Source organism: Garra rufa, chromosome 2 (genome assembly GCF_049309525.1).
Source record: "Garra rufa chromosome 2, GarRuf1.0, whole genome shotgun sequence".
NCBI lineage: Eukaryota > Metazoa > Chordata > Actinopteri > Cypriniformes > Cyprinidae > Garra > Garra rufa.
The window spans coordinates 9504189-9528114 of record NC_133362.1 but is presented as its reverse complement, the minus strand read 5'-3'; the positions used below and the strand labels follow the sequence as shown (position 1 = coordinate 9528114).

The 23926-nt window shown below is 34.7% G+C and overlaps 1 protein-coding gene across 1 annotated transcript in view; it reads right to left on the bottom strand.

Moving 5' to 3' along the window:
* Positions 1–23926, bottom strand: part of mdga1 (MAM domain containing glycosylphosphatidylinositol anchor 1) — a 287756-nt gene that overhangs the window by 104381 nt on the left and 159449 nt on the right. The window contains exon 4 of the mRNA XM_073834571.1: positions 2693–2889. Coding sequence (XP_073690672.1) covers positions 2693–2889 — 197 coding nt within the window. The remainder of the gene's footprint in view (positions 1–2692; positions 2890–23926) is intronic.

Here is a 23926-nt window from a genome sequence, read left to right as displayed (position 1 = left end):
ATCAGTTGAGGGCTGCAACTCTCACTTTTAAATGACAATATCCTGGCCGGATCAATGTTGTCAGTGATATAAGTATTTGAAATGAACATGATTTCTTAATGTCTAGTGACATGTCAGGGCCATTTTATGATTAACTGAAATAAATTTCTTACATACGGTTCCTTTAAGGAGAGACCTATAGTTTCCAAAGTCAGACATCGCTTGTTGTGATTTTCAAGGGTGTAGAATTTAGTAGGGATTGTATGACATGTCCCTACCAACATCCAGCAACTACTTAATTGAACCTAGCAATAATTTTGATCAAACAATTAGAAGTCTGTTGTCTGCCATTATGTTCCCACCAATGGCAAAATCAAACCTGCACCCTTGGTAATTTCTTCAAATATGATGTCAGAAACAGGGAATGTGACAGCATAACAGGGTTAAACTGCATTTTAAAATGAACACATTTTAATGATATTTCTATAAACAACGCAAAATTTAAATACAGTTAAATTATATTCTGTATACTAAAAACAAACATTCCAGAATTTCCTGTGCATTATGCACTAAACAAGGTTCAGTCTATCAAATAATGAGACTACTGTATACTATTAAATATGTCAGAAGTAATTCATGTGAACACAAATGGGGCACAAAAGGTGCCGTATGGTTTCCTGAGAATGACCCTTGTATTTCTATGCAATGTCAGAGGCTTTGTATGCATGATAAAGAGAGAATGAATTCAGGAATTTTGAATTCCACTAATTCTTTTGACTAAGTCCATCAGAAGAATGAATAATCCTTATTATTAATAGCAAAGCCATCAATCTCCATCCATCCCACCTTATTCAAACGGCTCTTTAATAATAAGTGCTCAGATTATGAATTCATCACTGATGGATCGCTGATTTATTGAGTACGTTTCTCCGTGATTGAACTGGTCTCCTGTGGTTATCTGCTATTCAAATGATTATTAACTCTAATTAAACTATTTTCTGTTTTAGGGGAAATAAGGCCTACAGAGAAATCTTGCATAATGTTCAGCTGTGTGTAAGAGTGGTTTGGGATTTACTTAGTTTGGGCACTACATTGTTTCCAAAAGTTTGAAAACTTCAACTTAGAACATCAACCCCCATTCAGAAAACCCAGAGATGGCCCCAGTTTAAAGGATTAGTTCACTTTTAGAACAAAAATTTAGAGATAATGTACTCAACCCCCTTGTCATCCAAGATGTCAATGTCTTTCTTTCTTCAGTCGTAAAGAAATTATGTTTCTGAAGGAAAACATTTCAGGATTTCACTCCATATAATGGATATGTATGGTCTTATCTAGTGAAAAGATAAAAAAAAGATTTTTTTTTTAACAAATTGACAATTTATATACTTTTTAACCTCAAATGCTTGTCTTGTCTCGTCAAAATCATCCTACAACGCTGTTTTACCTTTTTTTTTAAAGGCGTTTGATCTTCTTTGTATGTTTACTTTGTAAACACTGGGTCAGTATTTCTGCAGCGATGTAGTAAGATTTTAAAGTTGGGGAAGAAAACGAGATTTTTCAACATAGTGTATTGACTCGGATCACACAGACTACGCATGCGCATTGCAGAGACAAGACAGGCATTTGAGGTTAAAAAGTATATAAATTGTCAATTAGTTTCAAAATAGCCATTCGTTTCGCTAGATAAGACCCTTCTTTCTCGGCTGGGATCGTTTAGAGCCTTCTGAACTTTAAACTGCATTTTGTAAGTTCAAACTTGGGGGCACCATACATATCCATTATATGGAGAGAAATCCTGAAATGTTTTCCTCAAAAAAAGCGAAAAGCGAAAAGGCTAAATAAATTATACAGAACAATGATGTGACGCAATTAAATAGGTGCGCACTAATGCAGCAAACATGTCGGCAGTGTGGAAGCATTTAAAAAAAATAAAACAAAAATCATTACATCAGACAGCGAGAGACTGTTAAGTAACGAAATGGCCTTAAACCATTAGTAAATACAGAAATTGTATGTATTCTGACAGCGCTGCACAAGCTCCTTAGCCAGGGTTCAAAGTCCAAAGCGCAAGGAAAATCTGCACTGAAACAGCGTAATGAGAATCATTCATAAATCTGCTGTAGTACTGAGGCAAAGGTCTTCTTGCGGGTTTCCGCCAAAATAAAAGTCAACATTTATAAATGTTAGTATTGTAATTTTACTGTTGTTCTGTAAAATAAAATAAAAAGGATAAAAATAATGATAACAATCATTACAACAGCTCTATTAATACATTCATTATAAAATTCTCCTTTCCTCAGCAAGGCTGCATTTATTTGTACATTACATTTATTTGTAAAAACACATGCCTGATTCAAGAAGGGGGTCTTAAAAAGTGGCCAAAGAATATTATTTTACCAACTTATAACCAAGTTAATTTGTGCTTTTTTGGTAGACTATAATATCTACTAAAATGTAAAAATGTTCAGTGTTAAATATTTTTTAATTGTTGTTTTGAAAAACCGTGTTTGGTAATTGGCCTTCGGCTTCAGCCAAGAATGTTCATTTCAGTGTATCCCTAGTGAGTGCATTATCTGTACATTTTTGTTCTGAAAGTGAACTAATCCTTTAAAAACAAAATGATAATAAAATATCCATCTGTAAGGGTTAAGTTTAGAGTCAAGGTCTATAAAATATTATTACCTCACTAAAAAACATGATTATAGTGTTGTACCTGTGTGTATAAAGGCTCGTAGATGTCCACTCCATTGTCTTTGCTCTGCTCGATTGGTTTATTTCCTCGTTTCCAGATAAAGCGAGCAGGGGGGTTGGAGTTTACCGTACAGCGCAAAAACACTGTTTTCTCCTGATAGTAGTTCCCTCGTACATCACCCACCGTCTGGTGCACCGTTAGCACAGGCTTATCCAGATCTGGAAAACAGACAGAAAAAAAGAGAATTCACTTAGATTAGGAAAATGTAATCTCTGTAATGGAGTCATCTGAGAGGTAAATGCTCTCCGAACCCATAATTATCAGAATCTTGATCTCATGGTCTCAGACAAGACCACTATTTCCACTGCACCAAAGGTGGCAATTACCTTAACCACAGGTCAACATGCTATCTTCACCATTACACCGATTTCAACTGAGTTTCAATGGATCTGAACAACTGGTTAGCCATTTCACAAAGAGTCTCGCTGTTTGAAAGAAAAATGCGATAAATGTTCTCTAATGCACTTTATTAAAATGGTTTTGGACCGACAGGTTATGGCTTCAGATTATGGTATCTACTTTTGGTGCTTTTTTAAGTTCTTTTTAAGAACAACTCAGAAAATCTGGCATCTCCTTCTATGTTTTACAGAAGAATGGGAATAATACAGGTTAGAATGGCATCTGAGTGAAATATCCTATATAAAAACACACAAACCAAAACCAGATGCGCACACACACATAAACACACAGCTCACGCAGAGAACAGTATCACATATGGGAGAAAGAGAGGTAAAGGTTAAATCAATGTGACTCTGTAACCCAGTCTGACTTCTGACCCCTCACTGCTCAGTGATTCCTACTGAATAAACAGGAATCTGTCTAATAGACTCTCTCTCACACAGTCCTGAGTGTGCGTGTCTGTGTAGAGAGCACACATGAATGACTTCTGAAAGAAATCTAAACATAATGCCTGAGTAAACTCAACAGCAATAAGAAGGCCCAAATGAAAACATCAGATCCGTCAGAGAGAGATTGACTGGGAAATGTGCTGATCCGTAGGGAATTCCCTGCCAATTCCACAGAGATTAATCCGGTGAGCGCACTAACCCACATCACAATGACCGTGTCAAATTATCACTCAATTTTATTAGACGGTCTGGAGCTAATCTGATGACCACAAGCCAGAGGAGAAAATCATGAATGACACACTGACCCAACCCAATATACACCAATGAGCAGAACCATTGATTTTCTGTGTAGTGGTGTGACTATGTGTGTGTGTGTGTGTGTGTGTGTGTTTTACGAAGGTCTATGGAAGCAGAATGTTAACTATTTTACCAAAATAAGAGGGTTCACACAAAATGCATGCTATTTTTTTTTAGTACTGACCTGAGTAATATATTTCACATAAAAGATGTCTACATATAGTTCACAATAAAAAATAATAGTTACAATTTATAAAAAAAAAATGACCCCAGTCAAAGGTTTACATACACCTGATTCTTAAAACTGTGTTGTTACCTGAATGATCCACAGCTGTGTTTTTGTTTTGTTTAGTGATAGTTGTTCATGAGTCCCTTGTTTGTCCTGAACAGTTAAACTGCCCCGCTGTTATTCAGAAAAATCCTTCAGGTCCCACAAATTCTTCGGTTTTCCAGTATTTTTGTGTATTTGAACCCTTTCCAACAATGTCTGTATGATTTAAGATCCATCTTTTCACACTGAGGACAACTGAGGGACCAACATGCAACTATTACAGAAGGTTCAAACCCTCACTGATGCTTCAGAAGGAAAAATTATGCATTGAGAGCCAGGGGTGTAAACTTTTGAATAGAATGAAGATTTTTCTTACTTTGCCTAATTTTTTTTCATTTAGTACTGCCCTTCAGAAGCTACAGAAGACACTTACATGTTTCCCAAAAGACAAAATAAGTTAAATTTAGCCTGATCTTCAAATTCGAAAAGTTTTCACCCCCGGCATTTAATGCGTTGTGTTTCCTTCTGGAGCATCAGTGAGCGTTTAAACCTTCTGTAAAAGGCATAAATCCCTCAGTTGTCCTTAGTGCAGAAAAAAATCCTAAAGTCATTGTTTGGAAAGAAATCAAATACACAAAAATGCTGAAATAAAATTACAAAAATAATTTCAGGGACCTGAAGTAGTAGTAATTTCTGAAGAACAGTGGGCCGTTTAACTGTTCAGGCCAAAAAAGGGGAAAAAACAGCTGTGGATCATTCAGGTAACAACACAGTATTAAGAATCAAGCTTTTGTAAACTTGAATAGGGCCATTTTTATAAATTCAACTATTATTTTCTCCTGTGGACTATATATGTTAAATATTATGTTAAATATCATAAATAAATTTTATGTTTTATGTTAAATATCTTATTTATGTCAGTACTAAATAACTAAAAATTATTAACATTTTGTAGATTCTGCAAGGTGTATATAAACATTTAACCTCAACTGTATGTTTTTAAACATTTACATGTACATTTTAAAAAATATATTCAAATAGACTTTTTTCTATTTCACAATAATACTGTTTTTACTGTAATTTTGACCAAATAAATGCTGAATTTTCAACCATATGAGACTTCCAAAGTTGTTCGAATTCATTTCGATCCAAAACACTACTGTGTCAAATATATATATATATATATTAGGGGTGGGCATAGATTAATTTTTTAATCTAGATTAAATCTTGGAATTAATCTAGATTAATCTAGATTAGAATGGCTAATTTGAATTCTGCTGAAGGCATTCAAAATATGTGTGCTACCCAAATAATGACTAAAAGTAAGTCTTCGAGAACGGGCCAGGTGGCGCATTAGATCAGGCGCTCATCTCCTGTTTCCAAAATGCATCACAAACTGCTTGACAATTGCATTTACAACATAATTACCTATACAAACTTGTGTAACCAAGTACTTCAGCGCAAAAGGCTGCACGACGTGCACGTTGCCGTTAAATACACAGACGTGCACGGGCATGGATTTCTGCGTGCATAGTCTTCCATTAAACTGCGTTGCTTTTAGAAGCGTCAATTCAGTTGTTGCATATAGTTTAATGTCTTTATTTCGGGATTACCAAAGTAAATTATAACTCACGTGCCCCAGTAAAAAGGGTCTAGCAACGCACCTGCCCTGAAGCGGCTTCATAACTGTATTCATGTTTGCACGTCTCATTTGATGTGGTAATTTCACAGAAGTTGAAGACTCGTTCTCGCCCCCTACAGTGCAATTCGACTAGGTATACGTCATCCGCGCTAAAATATCAAGGTGAAATCATCATATCTTGCGTAGTTTAGACCCAGCTCCCAACCCAACTTTGAGAATAGATTAACGGCGATATTTTTTTTATCGCCCGATAAGAGTCTCACGTTAACGCAGCACGTTAACGCCGATATATATATATATATATATATATATATATATATATATGTATATATATGTATATATATATATATGTGTGTGTGTGACATTTTATTATTACTTTTTAAAAGTCTAAAAGGTTATAATGGACGCTGGGTCGAAATATACAAACACACACGTTTTAGACCATATGTGACCCTAAACAACAAAATCAGTCATAAGGGTCAATTGTTTAAAACTGAAATGTATACATCGTCTGAATAAATAAGCTATTCATTGATGTTTGGTTTGTTAGGACAATATTTGGCCAAGATGCAACTATTTGAAAATCTGGAATCTGAGGGTTCAATACAAAAAAATTAAATATTGAGAAAATCCCCTTTAAGGTTGTCCAAATTAAGTCCTAAGCAATGCATATTACTAATCAAAAATTACATTTTGATATATTTACGGTAGGACATTTACTAAATACTTACCTGAACATGATCTTGACCTAATATCCTAATGATTTTTGGCATAAAAGTGTGCGACTTAAGACCAGAGAGGTCCAGGGTCACATATTAAGATACATACTGAACAAAACCAAAAAACTAATATCCCAGTACTCCAAACCCAAACCCAACAACACCAACACACACCCTTCTGCATTCAGAAGAGCGCAAACAGAGGCAGACGTTTGATCCCAGCATCTCGTGAATTATTTAGCACTTTTCATATTGCCTGAAATGGAGCATCACATGAGTGTGAGCAGCACATTTGGATATAATGAGCACATACGAACAGCCCAAATGCACTGCGAGCCTGCTAAAAAAAAATTTCTGGTTTTCTTCTCATTTTTCTGTTTAGATCACTTATAAATCAGTGTCAACATTTGCTTTGTAGCTGTTCTCACACTCACTCCCAATGTCTACATGGACAGAGTCGGTGAGGAACGGTGTGTGAGCGAGTGTGTCCTTTATTTTGTAATGCATGCTTTTCCATCGTGTCATTACTGCTAGGACTGCGGGATTATTTGCATAATGTGCAAGAGTACAGCGTAAAACCTGTAATCTCATAAACATGAGCTTTCTCCCCACCTGGTTGGTCTGAGGGCATGGACCCACAATGCACCTGTTCCCTACTCACAGGAACATCTCTACCTCTTTCATAATCCAGCTCACTCTGGATGAATATGCGTGGAAGGACAGAAGACTTTTATGTGTGCATTAACTGCACAGAATATTAAGAAAGCACTAATCTCATAAGAATTACATAATTTGTGAACCGGGACCACCAAAACCAGTCATAAGGGTCAATTTTTTAAAAATTAAGATTTATACACTATATGAACGTTGAATAAATAAGCTTTAAATGGTGAGGGTGCCAAAAATCTAAATATTAAGAAAATTGTCTTTAAAGTTGTCCAAATGAAGTTCTTAGCAATGCGTATTTCTAATTAACAATTAAATTTCTGTGTATTTACAGTAGGAAATTCACAAAATATCTTAATGGAACATGATCTTTACTTAATATCCCAATGATTTTTGCCATAAAAGAAAAATCTATCATTTTGACCCATACAATGTATTTTTGGCTATTGTTACAAACTGTTACTGACTGGTTTTGTGGACCAGGGTCACATTTGATTAGTTTACCATGGTGGAACAGCACAAATGACTTAACTAGTTTTCCAAAATGTGGATGTTGCATTTTCAATCAATGTGAACAGGTAAATTGCAGGTACCTACTGGTCCTGGCTAATTAAAGATATTCTAATTACTTGACTATCACATTAACTTGAAATATCTGTGGCTGAATTAAGCCTAAATGAGGTGAATAACACAGTAAAGCCGGAGGCAGCAGACATCTGACATCCTTTGTCAATATGAGATGATCCACAGTATCTTACAACTGACATCCACAGGGGTTACTCTAGAGGTCACAAACGTGAGGGTCAAAGGTCAATGTTTATATGAGCAAGTCAATATTCTCTGCACTTAACTTGTTGTAGAATTTAATAGGTGAAACCTGTTAAGAACAGGTCATATTTCACCCCTCCAAACTAGAAAGAAATAAGAGATTCCATTTTGCGTAAAGAAAATGAAGCCTGATTTAGGAGCATTAAAACTGTGACATTATTTCCATGATAATTAAGCACAATTTAGCCTAAAATTATCATTACTGTAATGCCTCTGGAATGTTTTACTTTTGAGTTTCTTTGTAATTCGCATTATTCTCTGTGGTGCTTCTCATTAGATCCTCATCATTGTAACAGAGTCATTTGCAAAATTAAGGTTTAAAAAAAAAAAAAGCATAAAATGTGGTATAAAAGGGATAAAAGCCTAATGTTAAAAATATTTAAAAAAAATACTTGTATATAATAAAAAAAATATAACACTTATCCACAGTAATTAGTTTTTTAAAGGTTTTTTAAAGGAACACTCCACTTTTTTTTGGAAATAGGCTCATTCTCCAACTCTCCCCGAGTTAATAAGTTGATTTTTACCGTTTTGAAATCCATTCAGCCGTTCTCCTGTTCTGGCGATATCACTTTTAGCATAGCTTAGCATAGATCATTGAATCCTATTAGACCAATAGCATCGCGTTCAAAAATGACCAACGAGTTTCCATATTTGTCCTATTTAAAACTTGACTCTTCTGTAGTTATATCGTGTACTAAGACCGGTGGAAATGCAAAGCTGCGAGTTTCTAGGCTGATAAGATTAGGAACTACACTCCCATTCCGGCTTAATAGTCAAGGAAGTTTGCTGCCGTAATATGGCCGAAGCAGGCGGAGTATTATCAGAAATGAGTTCCCAGCTAGTTTAGCATTTGCACATGTGCTGTGTGATATTACTGCTCCTGCTTCGGCCATATTACGGCAGCAAACTTCCTTGACTATTACGCCGGAATGGGAGTGTAGTTCCTAATCTTATCAGCCTAGAAAATTGAAGCTTTGCATTTCCACCGGTCTTAGCACACGATATAACTACAGAAGAGTCCAGTTTTAAATAGGACAAATATCGAAACTCATTGGTCATTTTTGAACGTGATGCTATTGGTCTAATAGGATTCAATGATCTATGCTAAGCTATGCTAAAAGTGATATCGCCAGAACAGGAGAACGGCTGAATGGATTTCAAAATGATAAAACTCAACTTATTAACTCGGGGGGGAGTTGGAGAATGAGCCTATTTCCAAAAAAAAGTGGAGTGTTCCTTTAAGGGGTTAATTATGCTTAAAGGAGAAGTTCACTGCCAGAACAAAAATTTCCAGGTAATTTACTCACCCCCTTGGCATCCAAGATGTTCATGCCTTTCTTTCTTCAGACATAAAGAAATTATGTTTTTTGAGGAAAGCATCTCAGGATTTCTCTCCATATAATGGGTATCTATGGTGCCCATGAGTTTGAACTTCCAAAATGCAGTTTCAATGCAACTTTAAAGTGCTCTAAATGATCCCAGCAGTGGAAGAAGGGTCTTATCTAGCAAAACGATTGGTTATTTTCTAAAAACAATACAATACACTTTTTAACCTCAAATGCTTGTCCTGTCAAGCTCTGTGTGTACTCTGTGTATTCCAGTTCAAAACAACTCCTATCTTATTTTCTCCTCCAACTTCAAAATATTCCTACATTGCTGAAGAAGTACTGACCCAGTGTTTACAAAGTGAACGTGCAAAGAAGATGAATAAAATAGCGATGTAGGGCGATTTTGAAGTTGAAGGAGAAAATGAGATGGGAGTTTTTCAACATACCCTAACTGTCTTGAACTGGAATACACAGAGTATACGCAGAGCTAGACAAGATGAGACTTTGAGGTTAAAAAGTACATAAATTGCCTAAAAGTATATTAAATAGAAAGAAAGACATGAACATGTTGGATGACAATGGGGTGAGTAAATTATCTGGACATTTTTGTTCTGGAATAGAACTTCTCCTTTAACTGACATTTTAAAGACAGATTTTACATGCAAATTTATATAAAAGCAGAAAAATAAGGCAGTTGTTCACAAAAAGTACAATTGTAAAAGCTATAAAATGAAGGTGGGAGTTGTTGGAGAACTTGAGTTAAAGGATTAGTTTACTCCAGAATAAAAATTCCCTGATAATTTATTCAGCCCATGTCAGACATGATGTTCATGTCTTTCTTTCTTCAGTTGAAAAGACTGAAGGTTTTTGAGGAAAACATTCCAGGATTTTTCTCCTTCAATGGTGGCCAACAGGTTGAAGTCCAAATTGCAGTTTCAGTGTAGCATCAAAGGGCTACAAAGGAATAAGGGTCTTATCTAGCAAAATGACCAGTCGTTTTCTAAAAAAATAAATAAATACAAGTTTATATACTTTTTAAACCATAAATACTCATCTTGCACAAGCTCAACGTCACACATTACGCTTTATTATTATTATTATTTTTATTTTTTATTTATTTTTTTTTAGAAAACGACGATTGTTTCGCTAGATAAGACAAGTTATTCCTTAGCTGGGATCGTGTAGAGCCCTTTGAAACTGCATTGAAACTGCAATTTTGACCTTCAACCCGTTGGTTCCCATTGAAGTCCACTATATGGAGAAAAATCCTGAAATGTTACCTCAAAAGCCCTAATTTCCTTTTATGCCAACTTCAATATTAAAACAGTTGACTTGCAAGATCTTGCAAGTGAGAAATTTTAAAACTAAGTAAATGTATTACTTTGTTTGCTCTCCAATTAATCTCCTTGGTTTCTAGGAGAAACAACAAGATATTAAAGTGATCTCATTTGTGATTTTTCTTCAACAGCTACAAGAAGCTCCAATTAAATTGCCCAGAGATCAGCGGTTGCAGGTGATGTTGGACAATATAGAAGTTGGAGATGAAAATTAGATTAAGTTTTTCTCCTACCCTATTAATGTTGGACAATATAGAAGCTGGAGGAGAAAATGAGATGTACACAGATGTGTGACCTTTCCAATGTGATTACGTAATGTGTGAAGTCCGGACGCGCATCACAGAGCTAGAAGAAGATGAGCGTTTGGAGTTCAAATGTATAGACATTTTTATTTTGTTTAGAATACGTCGCGGTTAAGGAATTTCCCTTGCGGTAATTTTGAGTGGCTCAGTAGTGTGATATGCGGTATTACCGCCACATATATATATATGATTGTGTGTATAGGCTGTTACAATGTAAGGTCATATTCAGAAATCAATAAACCGAAACCAAATCGCGTTGATACATGAAGTGAAATAAACAGTACTTACATAGAAACCCATAGCTAGAAAGAAATGCATCGAATCTGACTGGACAAGAGACTTTTTCTGTCAGTATTTTACCTGCGTGTTCTAGGCGAGCTGTCAGTCAGTGCAGTTTCATTGTTACGCCTCAAGATGGAGGCAAGGGACTGTCTTTGAGTAAGTCTTAAAACCGTTCATTCAACTACACGTTCAAAAACGCTTATTTATTCAAAGAGAGACGTAATGAAACACGATGTTGAAATAATTTTAACTTTAATCGCCAATTTTAAGGGCTCAGCTGAGCGTCGATGCTAAGACAGAGATTTCACTTTCCTTGGACATGACAAGCTAGTTTCACATATTTACCTGACTCGATCTGAAAGACAGACGCAGGTAATCGCACATGGTCAGTCGATCTCTCTCTCTCATTCGCTGTCTGTTTAGGCTTGTTAAGTGCATATCTACTGAGCCTCATAATAAACACATTATGTTATCATTACTAACTTATTACTAATTTAATATTCAGCACTCAGGCATTAAGTGAGAAGGGCAAAACCTTAGGAAAAAAGAAAACAGGCAAATATCGCGGTTGCTGCGGTTGTTGCATTCCTCTGCGGTTATGCACGTCAATAGCGCGGTATTGCGATATTGTGGTTATCGCGACAGCCCTACACTGAAGTCCACTATATTTTGCCTTAAAAACCTCAATTTCTCTTCACGCCAACGTTAATATTTAAACATCTGACTTGCAAGATCTTGCAAAAGTGAGAAATTTTTAAATGTGTATTAGTAGACTTTGTTTGCTCTCCAATTAATCTCCTTGGCTTATAGGAGAAACAAAAAGATATTAAAGTGATCTCATTTGTGATTTTTCTTTAACATCTACAAGAAGCTCCAATTAAATTGACCAGAGATCAGTGGTTGCAGGCAATTTTGCACAATATAGAAGTTGGAGGAGAAAATGAGATGTACACAGATGCGTGACCTTTCCAATAGGATATAATATCCAATTGTAAGTCGCTTTGGATAAAAGCATCTGCTTAGTGAATAAATAAATGATTACATAATGCGTAAAGTCCGGATGCACATCACAGAGCTAAAAGAAGATGAGCGTTTGTAGTTAATATATATATATATATTGAAACTGCAATTTGGACCTTCAACCAATTGGTTCCCATTGAAGTCCACTATATTTTGCCCCAAAAACCTTAATTTCTTTTCATGCCAACTTTAATATTTAAACATCTGACTTGCAAGATCTTGCAAAAGTGAGAACATTTTAAAACGTGTATTGGTAGACTTTGTTTGCTCTCCAATTAATCTCCTTAGTTTTTATGAGAAACAACGAGATATTAAACAGGTCTCATTTGTGATTTTTCTTTAACATCTACAGTACAAGAAGCTCCAATTAAATTGTCCAGAGATCAGCGATTTTAATAAACACCATCCGAATGAGAAAGCAGATCAGGGACGGGCTCTCAATACTGATCCCAAACCTCCAGACTCTCAACACACCTGCAGCCTTCTCTACCTCATATCGGCTAATTACACTCGGCCCTTCCCCGCAGCAGGAAATGAGATATTTAGTCAACCCCACTGGCTCAGCACCAAGAACCTTCGGAGCTCTTTGAACTAGGGTGCAGTTTTAATTAAAAACCCCAGGCGAAGCTCTGAGAGCTGAACTCCGCTGAGCGAGGGGGTCACTAACCATCCGAACACTTCCCGGGTCGCCACCTCCTAACGGGATCAGAATTCCAGAGGAGAGACACCGAGGGACGATGCTCTCTCTGGATGGACAAAAAGAGACTTTCTATAATTGCTTGTGCGCTGACTGTTCTGTTAATTGCCCTAGATTTTCTTGGGACGATGACACACATAAATACAAACTACACATGCACACGTACACACTCATAGCTGTTGGCTACAGATGGTGTTGTACAGTGATGCTGTTTTTTAATTGGCCTCCCAGAGTAATGACTGCTGTTACAAGTAGTTTTTTTCTTTTTTTGCTCTAGCTAGATTTTGGTAAGCACGTCATTTGTCTTAGCAGATGAGCTATCGACCTGTCTGGGAATATTTAGGCACCTAATAACATAACGCACAACATATCCACAAATCCAGCTCTTATTCAGCACCCCAACGGCACAGGATGGCACTGTTCGTAAAGCATGCAAACTACCTTCTATTACAGTCTGAAACATCCAGAAAAGCTGCAGTATAAAATGTTCGCTCTAAAAAAAATATATATCAGATGTATAAGACGTCAGAAAGCATGATTGAATATTTCACTTGTGATTTGGGAAAACATTGAATGGTTCAGCATAAACTTTGCTAAGGTAAGAATCAATAATACTTTTGCTCGTATTTAGAGTTGGAGGTTTGAACAAATCCATAAGCCAAAGTATTACATTTTTGGCACATAACTAACTCTTCAGACAACAAATATAAAAAGGTGCTGAAATTGCAATTCTGGCCATTACAATATCTGCTAAAAACACATGCTGCTTAAATTAGACAAACTGCTTTTATTTTAATTATTTAAGATATTATATACAGTTCTAATTATGACCACTGGAATGGTTTGGATATGGTCCACAAAGCTTAATGTGAAATCTAAAGCAAAATTAATAAAAAAAAAATAAAAAAATAAAAAAATGTATATATATATATATATATATATATATATATATATATATATATATATATATATATATATATATATATATATATATATATATATATATATATATTATATGCACAAACACACACAGCTGTGCTGTCAATATAAATAATTGAAAAATAAAAGGTTGTTAGTATTAACTAAGGTAAATACTGAATATTGGGTTTTAACATTTATAATAATTTACATATTTATGAAAATAACTTTGTGGATTAAGGTGGAAGAACACTTTCCAGAATGCATTGCCTGTGTTGATTTTTTTCCCTTTAAAACACGATTCAATAAATTCCACTTTATGTCATTCTAATTCAAATTCTTGTGAATTTAAGTTCACAAAAATGAACTAAAAGTGAGTCTCAGTAAAACTCTACAATTCAGAATTTTATACAACTGGGAACCAGTGTTATTATAGTTAACTAAAACTAAAACCATTACAAAAATGTTACTTGAAATAAATTTATAACTGAAATAATGCAATAAAATATTTAAAAATACATTATTATTATTTTTATTTATTTATTTATTTTTAGATAATTTTTGTTTTGTCATTTTAATTTATTTTACCAGTAATACTGGTAATTTTTCTATTTTAAATGTATTTATTTTATTTTATTTATTTTTTGTGTGTGTGTGTGTGTAAAACAAATTATTGGGGTACATTTTACAAAATTAAATACATAAATAAATAAATCTTCTTAGTTCAAATTATTTAAATTATTATTCTTCACATTATTACCACCAAATTTTTGTACCACTGTAAAAAATTAGTGTAATTTTAACTAAATCATAGTAAAAACGCTACAGGGAAAAACATATTAATAGTAAGTTCACGTACTATATACTATACAGGGAAAACCTGAATAAAATCAGACCTTTTATGTAATTTTGCAGTAAAATGCTGTTAATTGTACAGTTAGAAGTATAAAATAACAAATCAATGTATCCATTACAGTCAACAACTCTAAACTGATTTTCTAAACTGAAAGTCCACATTTGAAAGTATTTTGTTTAAATAAAAATGTTTCTTAATAGTTTTTGTTATCAGTTATGTACATTATTTAAATGCTGTGTGTTACCATGATGGTGTTTTGTGTTTGCATGAATGATATACTTTCTGTATATTATTATATATTTCAGCTTGTGGAAAAGCTACTTGCGATGAACTTTGATTTTTCACATGGCTTTCTCATTTCCTACCTGAATTCTTATGGTCGTTTCATATATGTTTAAGGTACACTACCAGTCAAAAGTTTTTGAATAGTAAGATTTGAATATTTTTTTAAAGAAGGCTTACCAAGCCTGCATTTTATTTGATCCAAAGCACAGCAAAAAAAAGTGAAATTCTGAAATATTTTTACTATTTCAAATAACTGTTTTCTATTGGAAAATATTTTAAAATGTAATTTATTCCTGTGATTTCAAAGCTGAATTTTTAGCATCATTACTCCAGTCACATGATCCTTCAGAAATCATTCTAATATTCAGATTATTTTGAAAAACTACAAAATATTCTTTTCTTTTTTTCAGTGAGTGCAAAAAATCTTAGTTCAACTTGAAACTAATTGCAATTAAAGTAAAGTTTTAATTGCCAAAGATAATTTCCACACATTTGGCACCTGGCAGTTTGAGAGTGTTCTTTTTTTAATTTTGGACTTTGTGTCCACTAATACCCGTCTGCCTGCCTGTGCCCACCTGTTTATCTCAGCACGGTGCTGTTTGATGCCTGGATCTTCCTCTTTCCTTACTGTTATATGAATGGAGAAATGTCATGTGTACCATAAACTCTTTACGATGATCTGGAGATGGACTTAATGGGGAGGGTAACCTAGTTAGCAATTCAAATCAGACAATCAATTCAAATCAGATAATGAGTGAACGACCAGAGTAACCCGAGGCAATTCAACAGCTCTAATCGTTCAAAACCACCTCTCTAATCTATCTGATTATTGACAGGTATTGATCTGGTGTTGTTGACAAGAAATCCTATACTTTTAAAACACCTCCAAGTCATTAAAGGAACATCCTCTGATCTTTAATTTGACGGTTGTTTGTGACTAATTTAATTATACCCTAAATCAGCCTTCCTTTAGACTGTGTAATACTGGTAATTGTAAAAGCCTCATCAGCACTCATTACGGTAAGTTGGCAAACAATAAACGTATTTGTTGGGTTAGACAGTGTGAATTATCCTTTACAAAGACGGTTTGTACAAAGTGTCTGTGATCGATTCGAAACTGGCTGAAAAAAAAGAAGAGAAATCTTAGTGTTTAAAGAAACAGATCACTCAAAAATGAAAACCTGACAACTAAATAACAGGATATAGATTTTACTGTAAATGATGGTGAAATTTCTGCACTACCTCTGTTGCACCTTTCATTTGTTTACAAACAGATACTTTAGTCCTGACTCAATCTTAGTACATCATTGGTTGAGCCAATGTACTGTATTGTGGCATTCCACAAACCAAACAATGCTGAAAACCCTGCCACAAATACACAGCATTGGCATTCTTCAGGAAAGGCAACCTAAGAATGGCACATTAAACTGCTAAAAAAGAAAGTATCATCGTCAATATGACGAAAGTCAGTGGCATTTCAGGTTGTTTTCCAGCATTCATGATAGTATTCTGTATATAACGGCAAAATGAATCACTCTGAACTGAGTTCAGGGTGTCAGTGGTTTACACACACTGGAAAACAGCACTTGATATCGTTTAGGCTTGAAGTGAGTCATTCAGATCCTGAAAGATGATTGTCTATTGAAGACAGACAGCTCACAGTATTCATGAAGTATAGTGTGCACATTAAGCCAAGTGTCAAGAGTTGAAAACAACACAATGTCGATACAATGCCAACATAAATACAGTTTGCAACCCATAATACCTCCACAATATGACATTTGTCAAGGTACACTAGAACAGGACTTGAGTATAATTTAAAAAATAAAAGAAATTTGTGCTTAAAAGAATTAAACCCTCCCAACAATGACTGTATGATTTTAAGATCCATCTTTTCACACTGAGGACAACTGAGGGACTCATATGCAACTATTACAGAAGGTTCGAACACTCACTGATGCTCCAGAAGGAAACACAATGCATTAAGAGCCTGGGGTGAAAACTTTTGGAATTTGAAGATCAGGGTAAATTTAGCTTATTTTGTCTTCTGGGAAACACGTAAGCATCTTCTGTAGCTTCTGAAGGGCTGTACTATATGATAAAATAGGATATTTATGCAAAGTAAGAAATGTAGGCTATACATCTTCATTCTGTTCAAAAGTTTTCAACCCCGGCTCTTAATGCATCATTTTTTTTCTTCTGGAGCATCAGTGACAGCAACTGTTTGAACCTTCTGTAATAGTTGCATATGAGTCGTCCTTAGTGTGAAAACATGATTTCAAAATCATACAGTCATGGACAACAATATTCCGATTTTAACGCGATTAAGACAATACTCTGATTAAGAAGCAACCATGTAAACTGATATTTTTGATTAATTTAATCCGACTAAGGTCATAATCGGAGTAAACACAAATCGAATTAAGACAGGTGGAGTACTCCTATTTTAGTCGCATTATGGAAGACATGTACACACCTTAATCACACTATTCCCCTTGTGTAGGACTTTTCGCCACATTTTGCGACAGGATACACACTAATGCTGCATTCCAGGCAGGTTTTTGAGCTCGTAAATCACGTCTTCAAACCACAACTCAGGACTTTGCAGCGTTCCAGGCAAGTCATGCCAAGCATTTATTATTTTTATATTAATTTGATTGCAACGTTATATTGTCCTAAACTCTATTTTTCCACCATGTGCCACTTGCAAAAACACCGCACCCCTAGAGGCTTTATTGTTGTTTCGCGGGCTATGTCACGTCAGAACTCGGAACTGGGAGTACGTCAATCTAGTACGAGTTCACGGGTGGGAATTCACGGGTTTGACTGCCTTTCCAGTGCACTTTAACGGGTAGAAGTTTGGAAAAACAAGGGTAACGGGTTGCCTGGAACGCGGCATAACGCTCTCAGTTGGTCGCACGTGCATATGCTTTGGTTTCATTTTTATTTATTTATGTTTTGCTACAACATGGGATTAATCTGATAAATAGTTTGTCTGTTATCATAATTTATCAAATACTGAGCAATCAAATTAATTAATAAAAAATAAATAAAAGAAAGCCTCCAAAGCGTAATGAGAGGTAAACGGCAAAGATAACAGGGTTTTCAAAATGAAAACAAACAAAAAAAGAAAAACTAAACCGGCTTTCAGTGACTGTGCTTGCGTGTGTTTTTTTTTTTCCTAAAATCTGACTGGCTCTGAAACGCTCGCTGTATGGAGCAGACGCTTTAGGGCAGCACAGCATGCACTCGCACAAATGCAACCACGCAAATTTTAACTCACACATTCTAAACAATTTGTTGCATATGTCCAGAGCCACTTAAAGCTTTTGTAAAATTAAAACCGAAACATTCAAAAGTCAACGAAGATGAACTGATAACGTCGCGTGTGGACGTAATGATGTGTGTCATTAATCGATCTATGTAATATAACATGGAAAACGGGAACATGAAAGGAATATTCTTTAATCCTTAATCATATTATTGTCTTATTCAGAATAAGGTCATTAATTAAATTACTGGTGTCCATGTAAACGTAGTCATTGTTGGAAAGGGTTCAAAAACCAAAGAATTTTATGGGACCTGAAAGATTTTTCTGAAGAACAGTGGGCAGTTAAACTGTTCAGGACAAACAAGGGACTTATAAACAACTATCACTAAAGAACAACAAAGCTGCGGATCTTTCAGGTAACAACACAGTATTTAGAATACAGTGTTGAATGGGGTCATTTTTATTAATTATTTATTATATATGTAAACATATTTTACATGAAATATCTTATTCAGGTCAGTACTAAATAAAAAATAACATGCATTTTGTATGATCCCTCTTATTTCGGTAAAATCGCTTTGCAGATTCTGCAAGGTGTATGTAAACTTTTGACCTCAACTGTAGATTGATATTTTTTACAACTAAAAATTTACAAATAATTTAATTTATTATATTTTTAATAACCAAATTATAATAAAATAAATCCTCATAAATAATTTATAATTTTTAAAATGAAGAATAACTAGTATGTTTTAATACCCCCCTCCCCCTAAAAAAATGTAGAAATATGTGACCCTGGACCACAAAACCAGTCTTAAGTCGCTGGGGTATATTTGTAGCAACAGCCAAAAATACATTGTATGGGTCAAAATTATTGATTTTTCTTTTATGTCAAAAATCATTAGGAAATTAAGTAAAGTTCCATGAAGATTTTTTGTAAAATTCCTACTATAAATATATCAAAATGTAATTTTTGATTAGTAATATGCATTGTTAAGAACTTAATTTAAAGAACTTTAAAGGTGATTTTCTCAGCATTTTGATTTTTTTGCACCCTTAGATTCCAGGTTTTCAAACAGATGTATCTCGGCCAAATATTGTCCTATCCTAACAAACTATATATCAATAGAAAGCTTATTTATTGAGCTTTCATATGATGTATATATCTAACCTTATGACTGGTTTTGTGGTCCAGGGTCACATATTAATAAACTCTATAACAGTATCTCAATGCTACTAAAATAACAGCGTCAGGAACAGGCATTTGGAAAGAAAAACACGTCAATCTGAATTTGAAGTTGACGTTAAGTGAGCGAGTGTTTAGTGTGTTGAACGGTCACAGCGTGAAGCCCTGCAGGAACTGACTGTCTATCAGACTGAACATTCAAACAAGCTGCTTTAGAAATCTCATGACTCCAATACATCTCTCCAGCACAGACTGAGACGCAAATATCCGTGAGTGTGTGGGAGGCGGGATCTTAACATCTAGAGATCAATAGGGCCCCGGGGGGCCCGGCAGAGCAGCGCGTGCCCAGCACGAGGGCCCCATGCTCCCTGGCCTCCTGGAGCTCAGGGCCGCGGCACAGGGCACAGAGGAGAAACGCCCGACTGCTTGTTTAACCTTTCATAAAATAGCCATTTCATTGCACACACACACAAACACACCCAGGCAGGACATGCAATGTAAGCATTTGTGGATTATCTTGATATAAAGCCCCTCTTTCATTTTAAGAGCGCTTTATATCTTCCTTTCCGCACCTTCCACTTTATTTACTAGTTTTCCTGGAGGCAGCTTTTCTTTTACAATTACTGGCTCTGCTCCAAAGGTAGAGAGGAGGTGTCAGGCAGGGAATACGCTTCTGTTCTTGGCTGCTTTCACTCTTTCTGTGTGGCTTCTCCTTGGCTTTCCATCTCTCTGCACAGTTATTTAGTGGCAAATCCTTGAGAATGAGACATTTCAAATCCATTATATCTGAAGGCATCTGCAGAACACTCTACTCTCCCTGTCTTTCTCACGTATATCACCTTGAAAACTCTTTAGGAAGGTATAAAACAAAGGAAAATAACATGCTTAAAGGTAAAATGTGTCTTTTAATGTTAAAGTACCTTTTCCTATCACAAATATGACATATATGTGAAATTTTGTCTTTTTAACAAATGGTGTGAGTTTAGGGTGGGACAACCTGTTTGTTAGAACAATAGGAGATGGGGGACTGTTCGGGAATCATTTTTACATTTGCAATGGCACAGAAATGACATACTTTATCTTCAAAAATATTTCTCACTTTATATTTATTCATTTTTTACCCTATTTTAATTGTACACTAGCAGTCAAATGTTTTTGAACAGTAAAATATTTAACAATTTTAAGAAGTCTCTTCTGCTCACCAAGCCTGCATTTATTTGATTCAAAGCACAGCAAAAACTGTAATATTTTAAAATATTGTTACTATTTTAAAAAGAAACATTTTTCTCTTAAAATATATTTTAAAATATAATCTATTCCTGTCATTTCAAAGCTGATTTTCTGAATCATTACTCCAGTCACATGATCCTTCAGAAATTAGAAATCAGAAATCAGCTTTAATATTCTGATTTGCTGCTCAAAATTATTATTATGCTGAAAACAGCTGAGTAGAATTTCTTTCAAGTTTCTTTGATGAAGAGAAAGTTCAGAAAAACAGCATTTATCTAAAATATTATTTTTTGTAACATTATTAATGTCTTTATCATCACTTTTGATCATTTCAATGCATCCTTGCTAAATAAAAGTATTAATTTCTGTAATATCTTTCCTCAAAAAAACAAACCAACAAAAAAAATTATACCTTTTTGTTTCAGATAAATGCTGATCTTGGAGACTGGAGTAATGACGGTAAAATTCTGCTCTAGAATCACAGAAATAAATTACATTTTAAAACATATTCAAATAGAAAACAGTTTTTTGAAATAGTAAAAACAATTCAAAATGTTACTGGTTTTGCTGTATTTTAAATCAAATAAATGCAGGCTTGGTGAGCAGAAGAGACTTTAAAAAACATTAAAAATCAAAAACTTTTGATTGGTAGTGTAGTTGCAAAGTGCATCATTTATGTACATTTTGATAAAAAAATATTTCCTTTAATCCATTGGTAACACTTTGCAATAAGGTTTTTTACATCAATAAAAAAGTTAATATAATAACATGAAATAGCAATAGCAACATCATATTTATATATCAACATGAACCTAAGTTAATATGTATTGTTAGTTTATGAAATGCATTAATATGCATGACTTGAATCTTCGCATCTGTAGCAGTAAGGTTCCATTTGTTAACATTCAACGACTATTTTCACAGAACTTATTATTCTTAATATTTCTTGAAACATTTACCAACATATTTTAAACTTGAAAGTTGCATCTGTTAAAATGAATGTACTTGTAATGAACAACCAGCCAATGTATTTTTAATGAACTGCTGTACCATTTACAAAGAATAATAAATGCTATAAGAACTATACTGCTCATTGTTTGTTCATTAAGTAATATTAACAAATGAGACTGCATTTTGAAGTGTTATCAATAATACGTATACTGAGTCATCAACTAGCATAAGTGATAAATAGATACTGTATTAATCATGCTGATAACACAACACACCAGTCTGGAAACATTTGGCAGCAGAGAAGGGACCTAAAAACAAGTCGAACCCAAGTTGTAGATTCCAAAACATCACCAAAAAGCAAATAAATCATGTTACATATCTGATTTGTCCATCTCATCTGACATCACTGCCCAACAATCTTTCAAAAAGGAAATGTCAGAAATGAACAAGGTTTCTTTCAACAATGCAATCTAAGGTAAAAGAAGTCTCAATATGTAATACTGTTGAACTTAATATAGATTCCCTGAAATAGATTCCCAGCCATGGCACAGAGGACAAGGGGGCGACGCAGTCTAGACCTCTAACAAGTCAATCCAGCGTGTCTGCGCTGGGAGCGATTGAAACAGAGCTCCGGACAGCTCTGACAAGCCTCAACCTTTCAGTTTCCAGGTATTTGGACACAGATATTGAAATAACAAACAGGCGATGGAGGCCGAGGTGATTGATGGAGTGAGCGGGCCAGACTACACCCCGCTGGTGGTCTATGCGCTGATTCATTCGCACCTGAATTTCTTTATTTTTCCCTCCCTTAGTTAACAAAAGCCAAAGAAAAGGTCAAGTTGGTCTTGACTTGGTGGTCCATTGTATAAAAATAACCTTCACAGAGAATGGAAAAAGCCTATAGGACTCAGTGATAAAAACACATCTCAGATAAAAAATAGAGAATGTGGACATTCAGACAGCTGTTATCGGCAGCTCACCCAGAGACACTTTTATTCCGCTGTATTTTTACTCCCTGGAGTCACAGTGACGAGTGTGAGGATAGGTCTTTCTACAGCACTCGCAATATCATATGAAGAACATCATAAATGTCAATATTCATTTCAATCTAAAGTCTAAACCAGACAGATTACATTGATTCATACAGACCAGGCAGCACTTACTCACTTTTAAATACGTGGGTTTTTGTATCAAGCGAATGAAATTACATACATAGAAAGGCATTATAGACGTGAAGGCTGTTCATAAAAGTAGAAAATCTTTTTCTAAGATTAAAAAAAAAAAACTGGGATGGCAGTGGATTATATCTAATTTACAATACAGGACAAAAGTTTACATCCCCCTTTCAGATTCTGCAAAATGTTAATTATTTTACCAAAATAAGATGGATCATACAAACGCATGTTATTGTTTATTTAGTACTGACATGAATAAGATATTTCACATAAAAGATGTTTACATATAGTCCACAAGAGAAAATAATAATTGAATTTATAAAGTTATATCTTTTTTTTTTTTTTTTTTTTTTTTAGTGATAGTTGTTCATAAGTCCCTTGTTTGTCCTAAACAGTTAAGCTGCCCACTGTTCTTCAGAAAAGTTCTTAAGGCATTACTACACGAAAAAATAAGATATTTAGGCAAAATAAAAAAAATGAACACATCTCCATTCTGTTCAAAAGTTTTTACCCCCCAGCTCTTAATGCATGTTTTTTCTTCTGGATAATCAGTGAGTGTTTGAACCTTCTGTAATAGTTGCATATGAGTCCCTCAGTTGTCCCCAGTGTGAAAATATGGATTTCAATATCATACAGTCATTGTTGAAAAACCAAAGAATTTGTGGGACCTGAAGAATTTGTCTGAAGAATAGTAAACAGTTTAATAGAGAAGTTTACTTCCAGAACAAAAATTTTGAGATAATGTACTCACCCCCTTGTCAAGATGTTCATGTCTGTCTTTCGTCAGTGATAAAGAAATTATGTTTTTTGAGGAAAACATTTCAGGATTTTTCTCCATATAGTGGACTTCAATAGTGCCCCGAACTAGTTACAAAATGCAGTTTAAATGCGGCTTCAAACATTCCCAAATGTTGTAAATGATCCCAACTGAGGAAGAAGGGTCTTATCTAGTGAAATTTATTTATTTAGTTTTTAACCTCAAACACTCATCTTGTTTTGCTCTGCCCGAACTCCTGGTTCAAGACAGTTAGGGTACGTCAAAAAACTCCCATTTCATTTTCTCCCTCAACTTCAAAATCATCC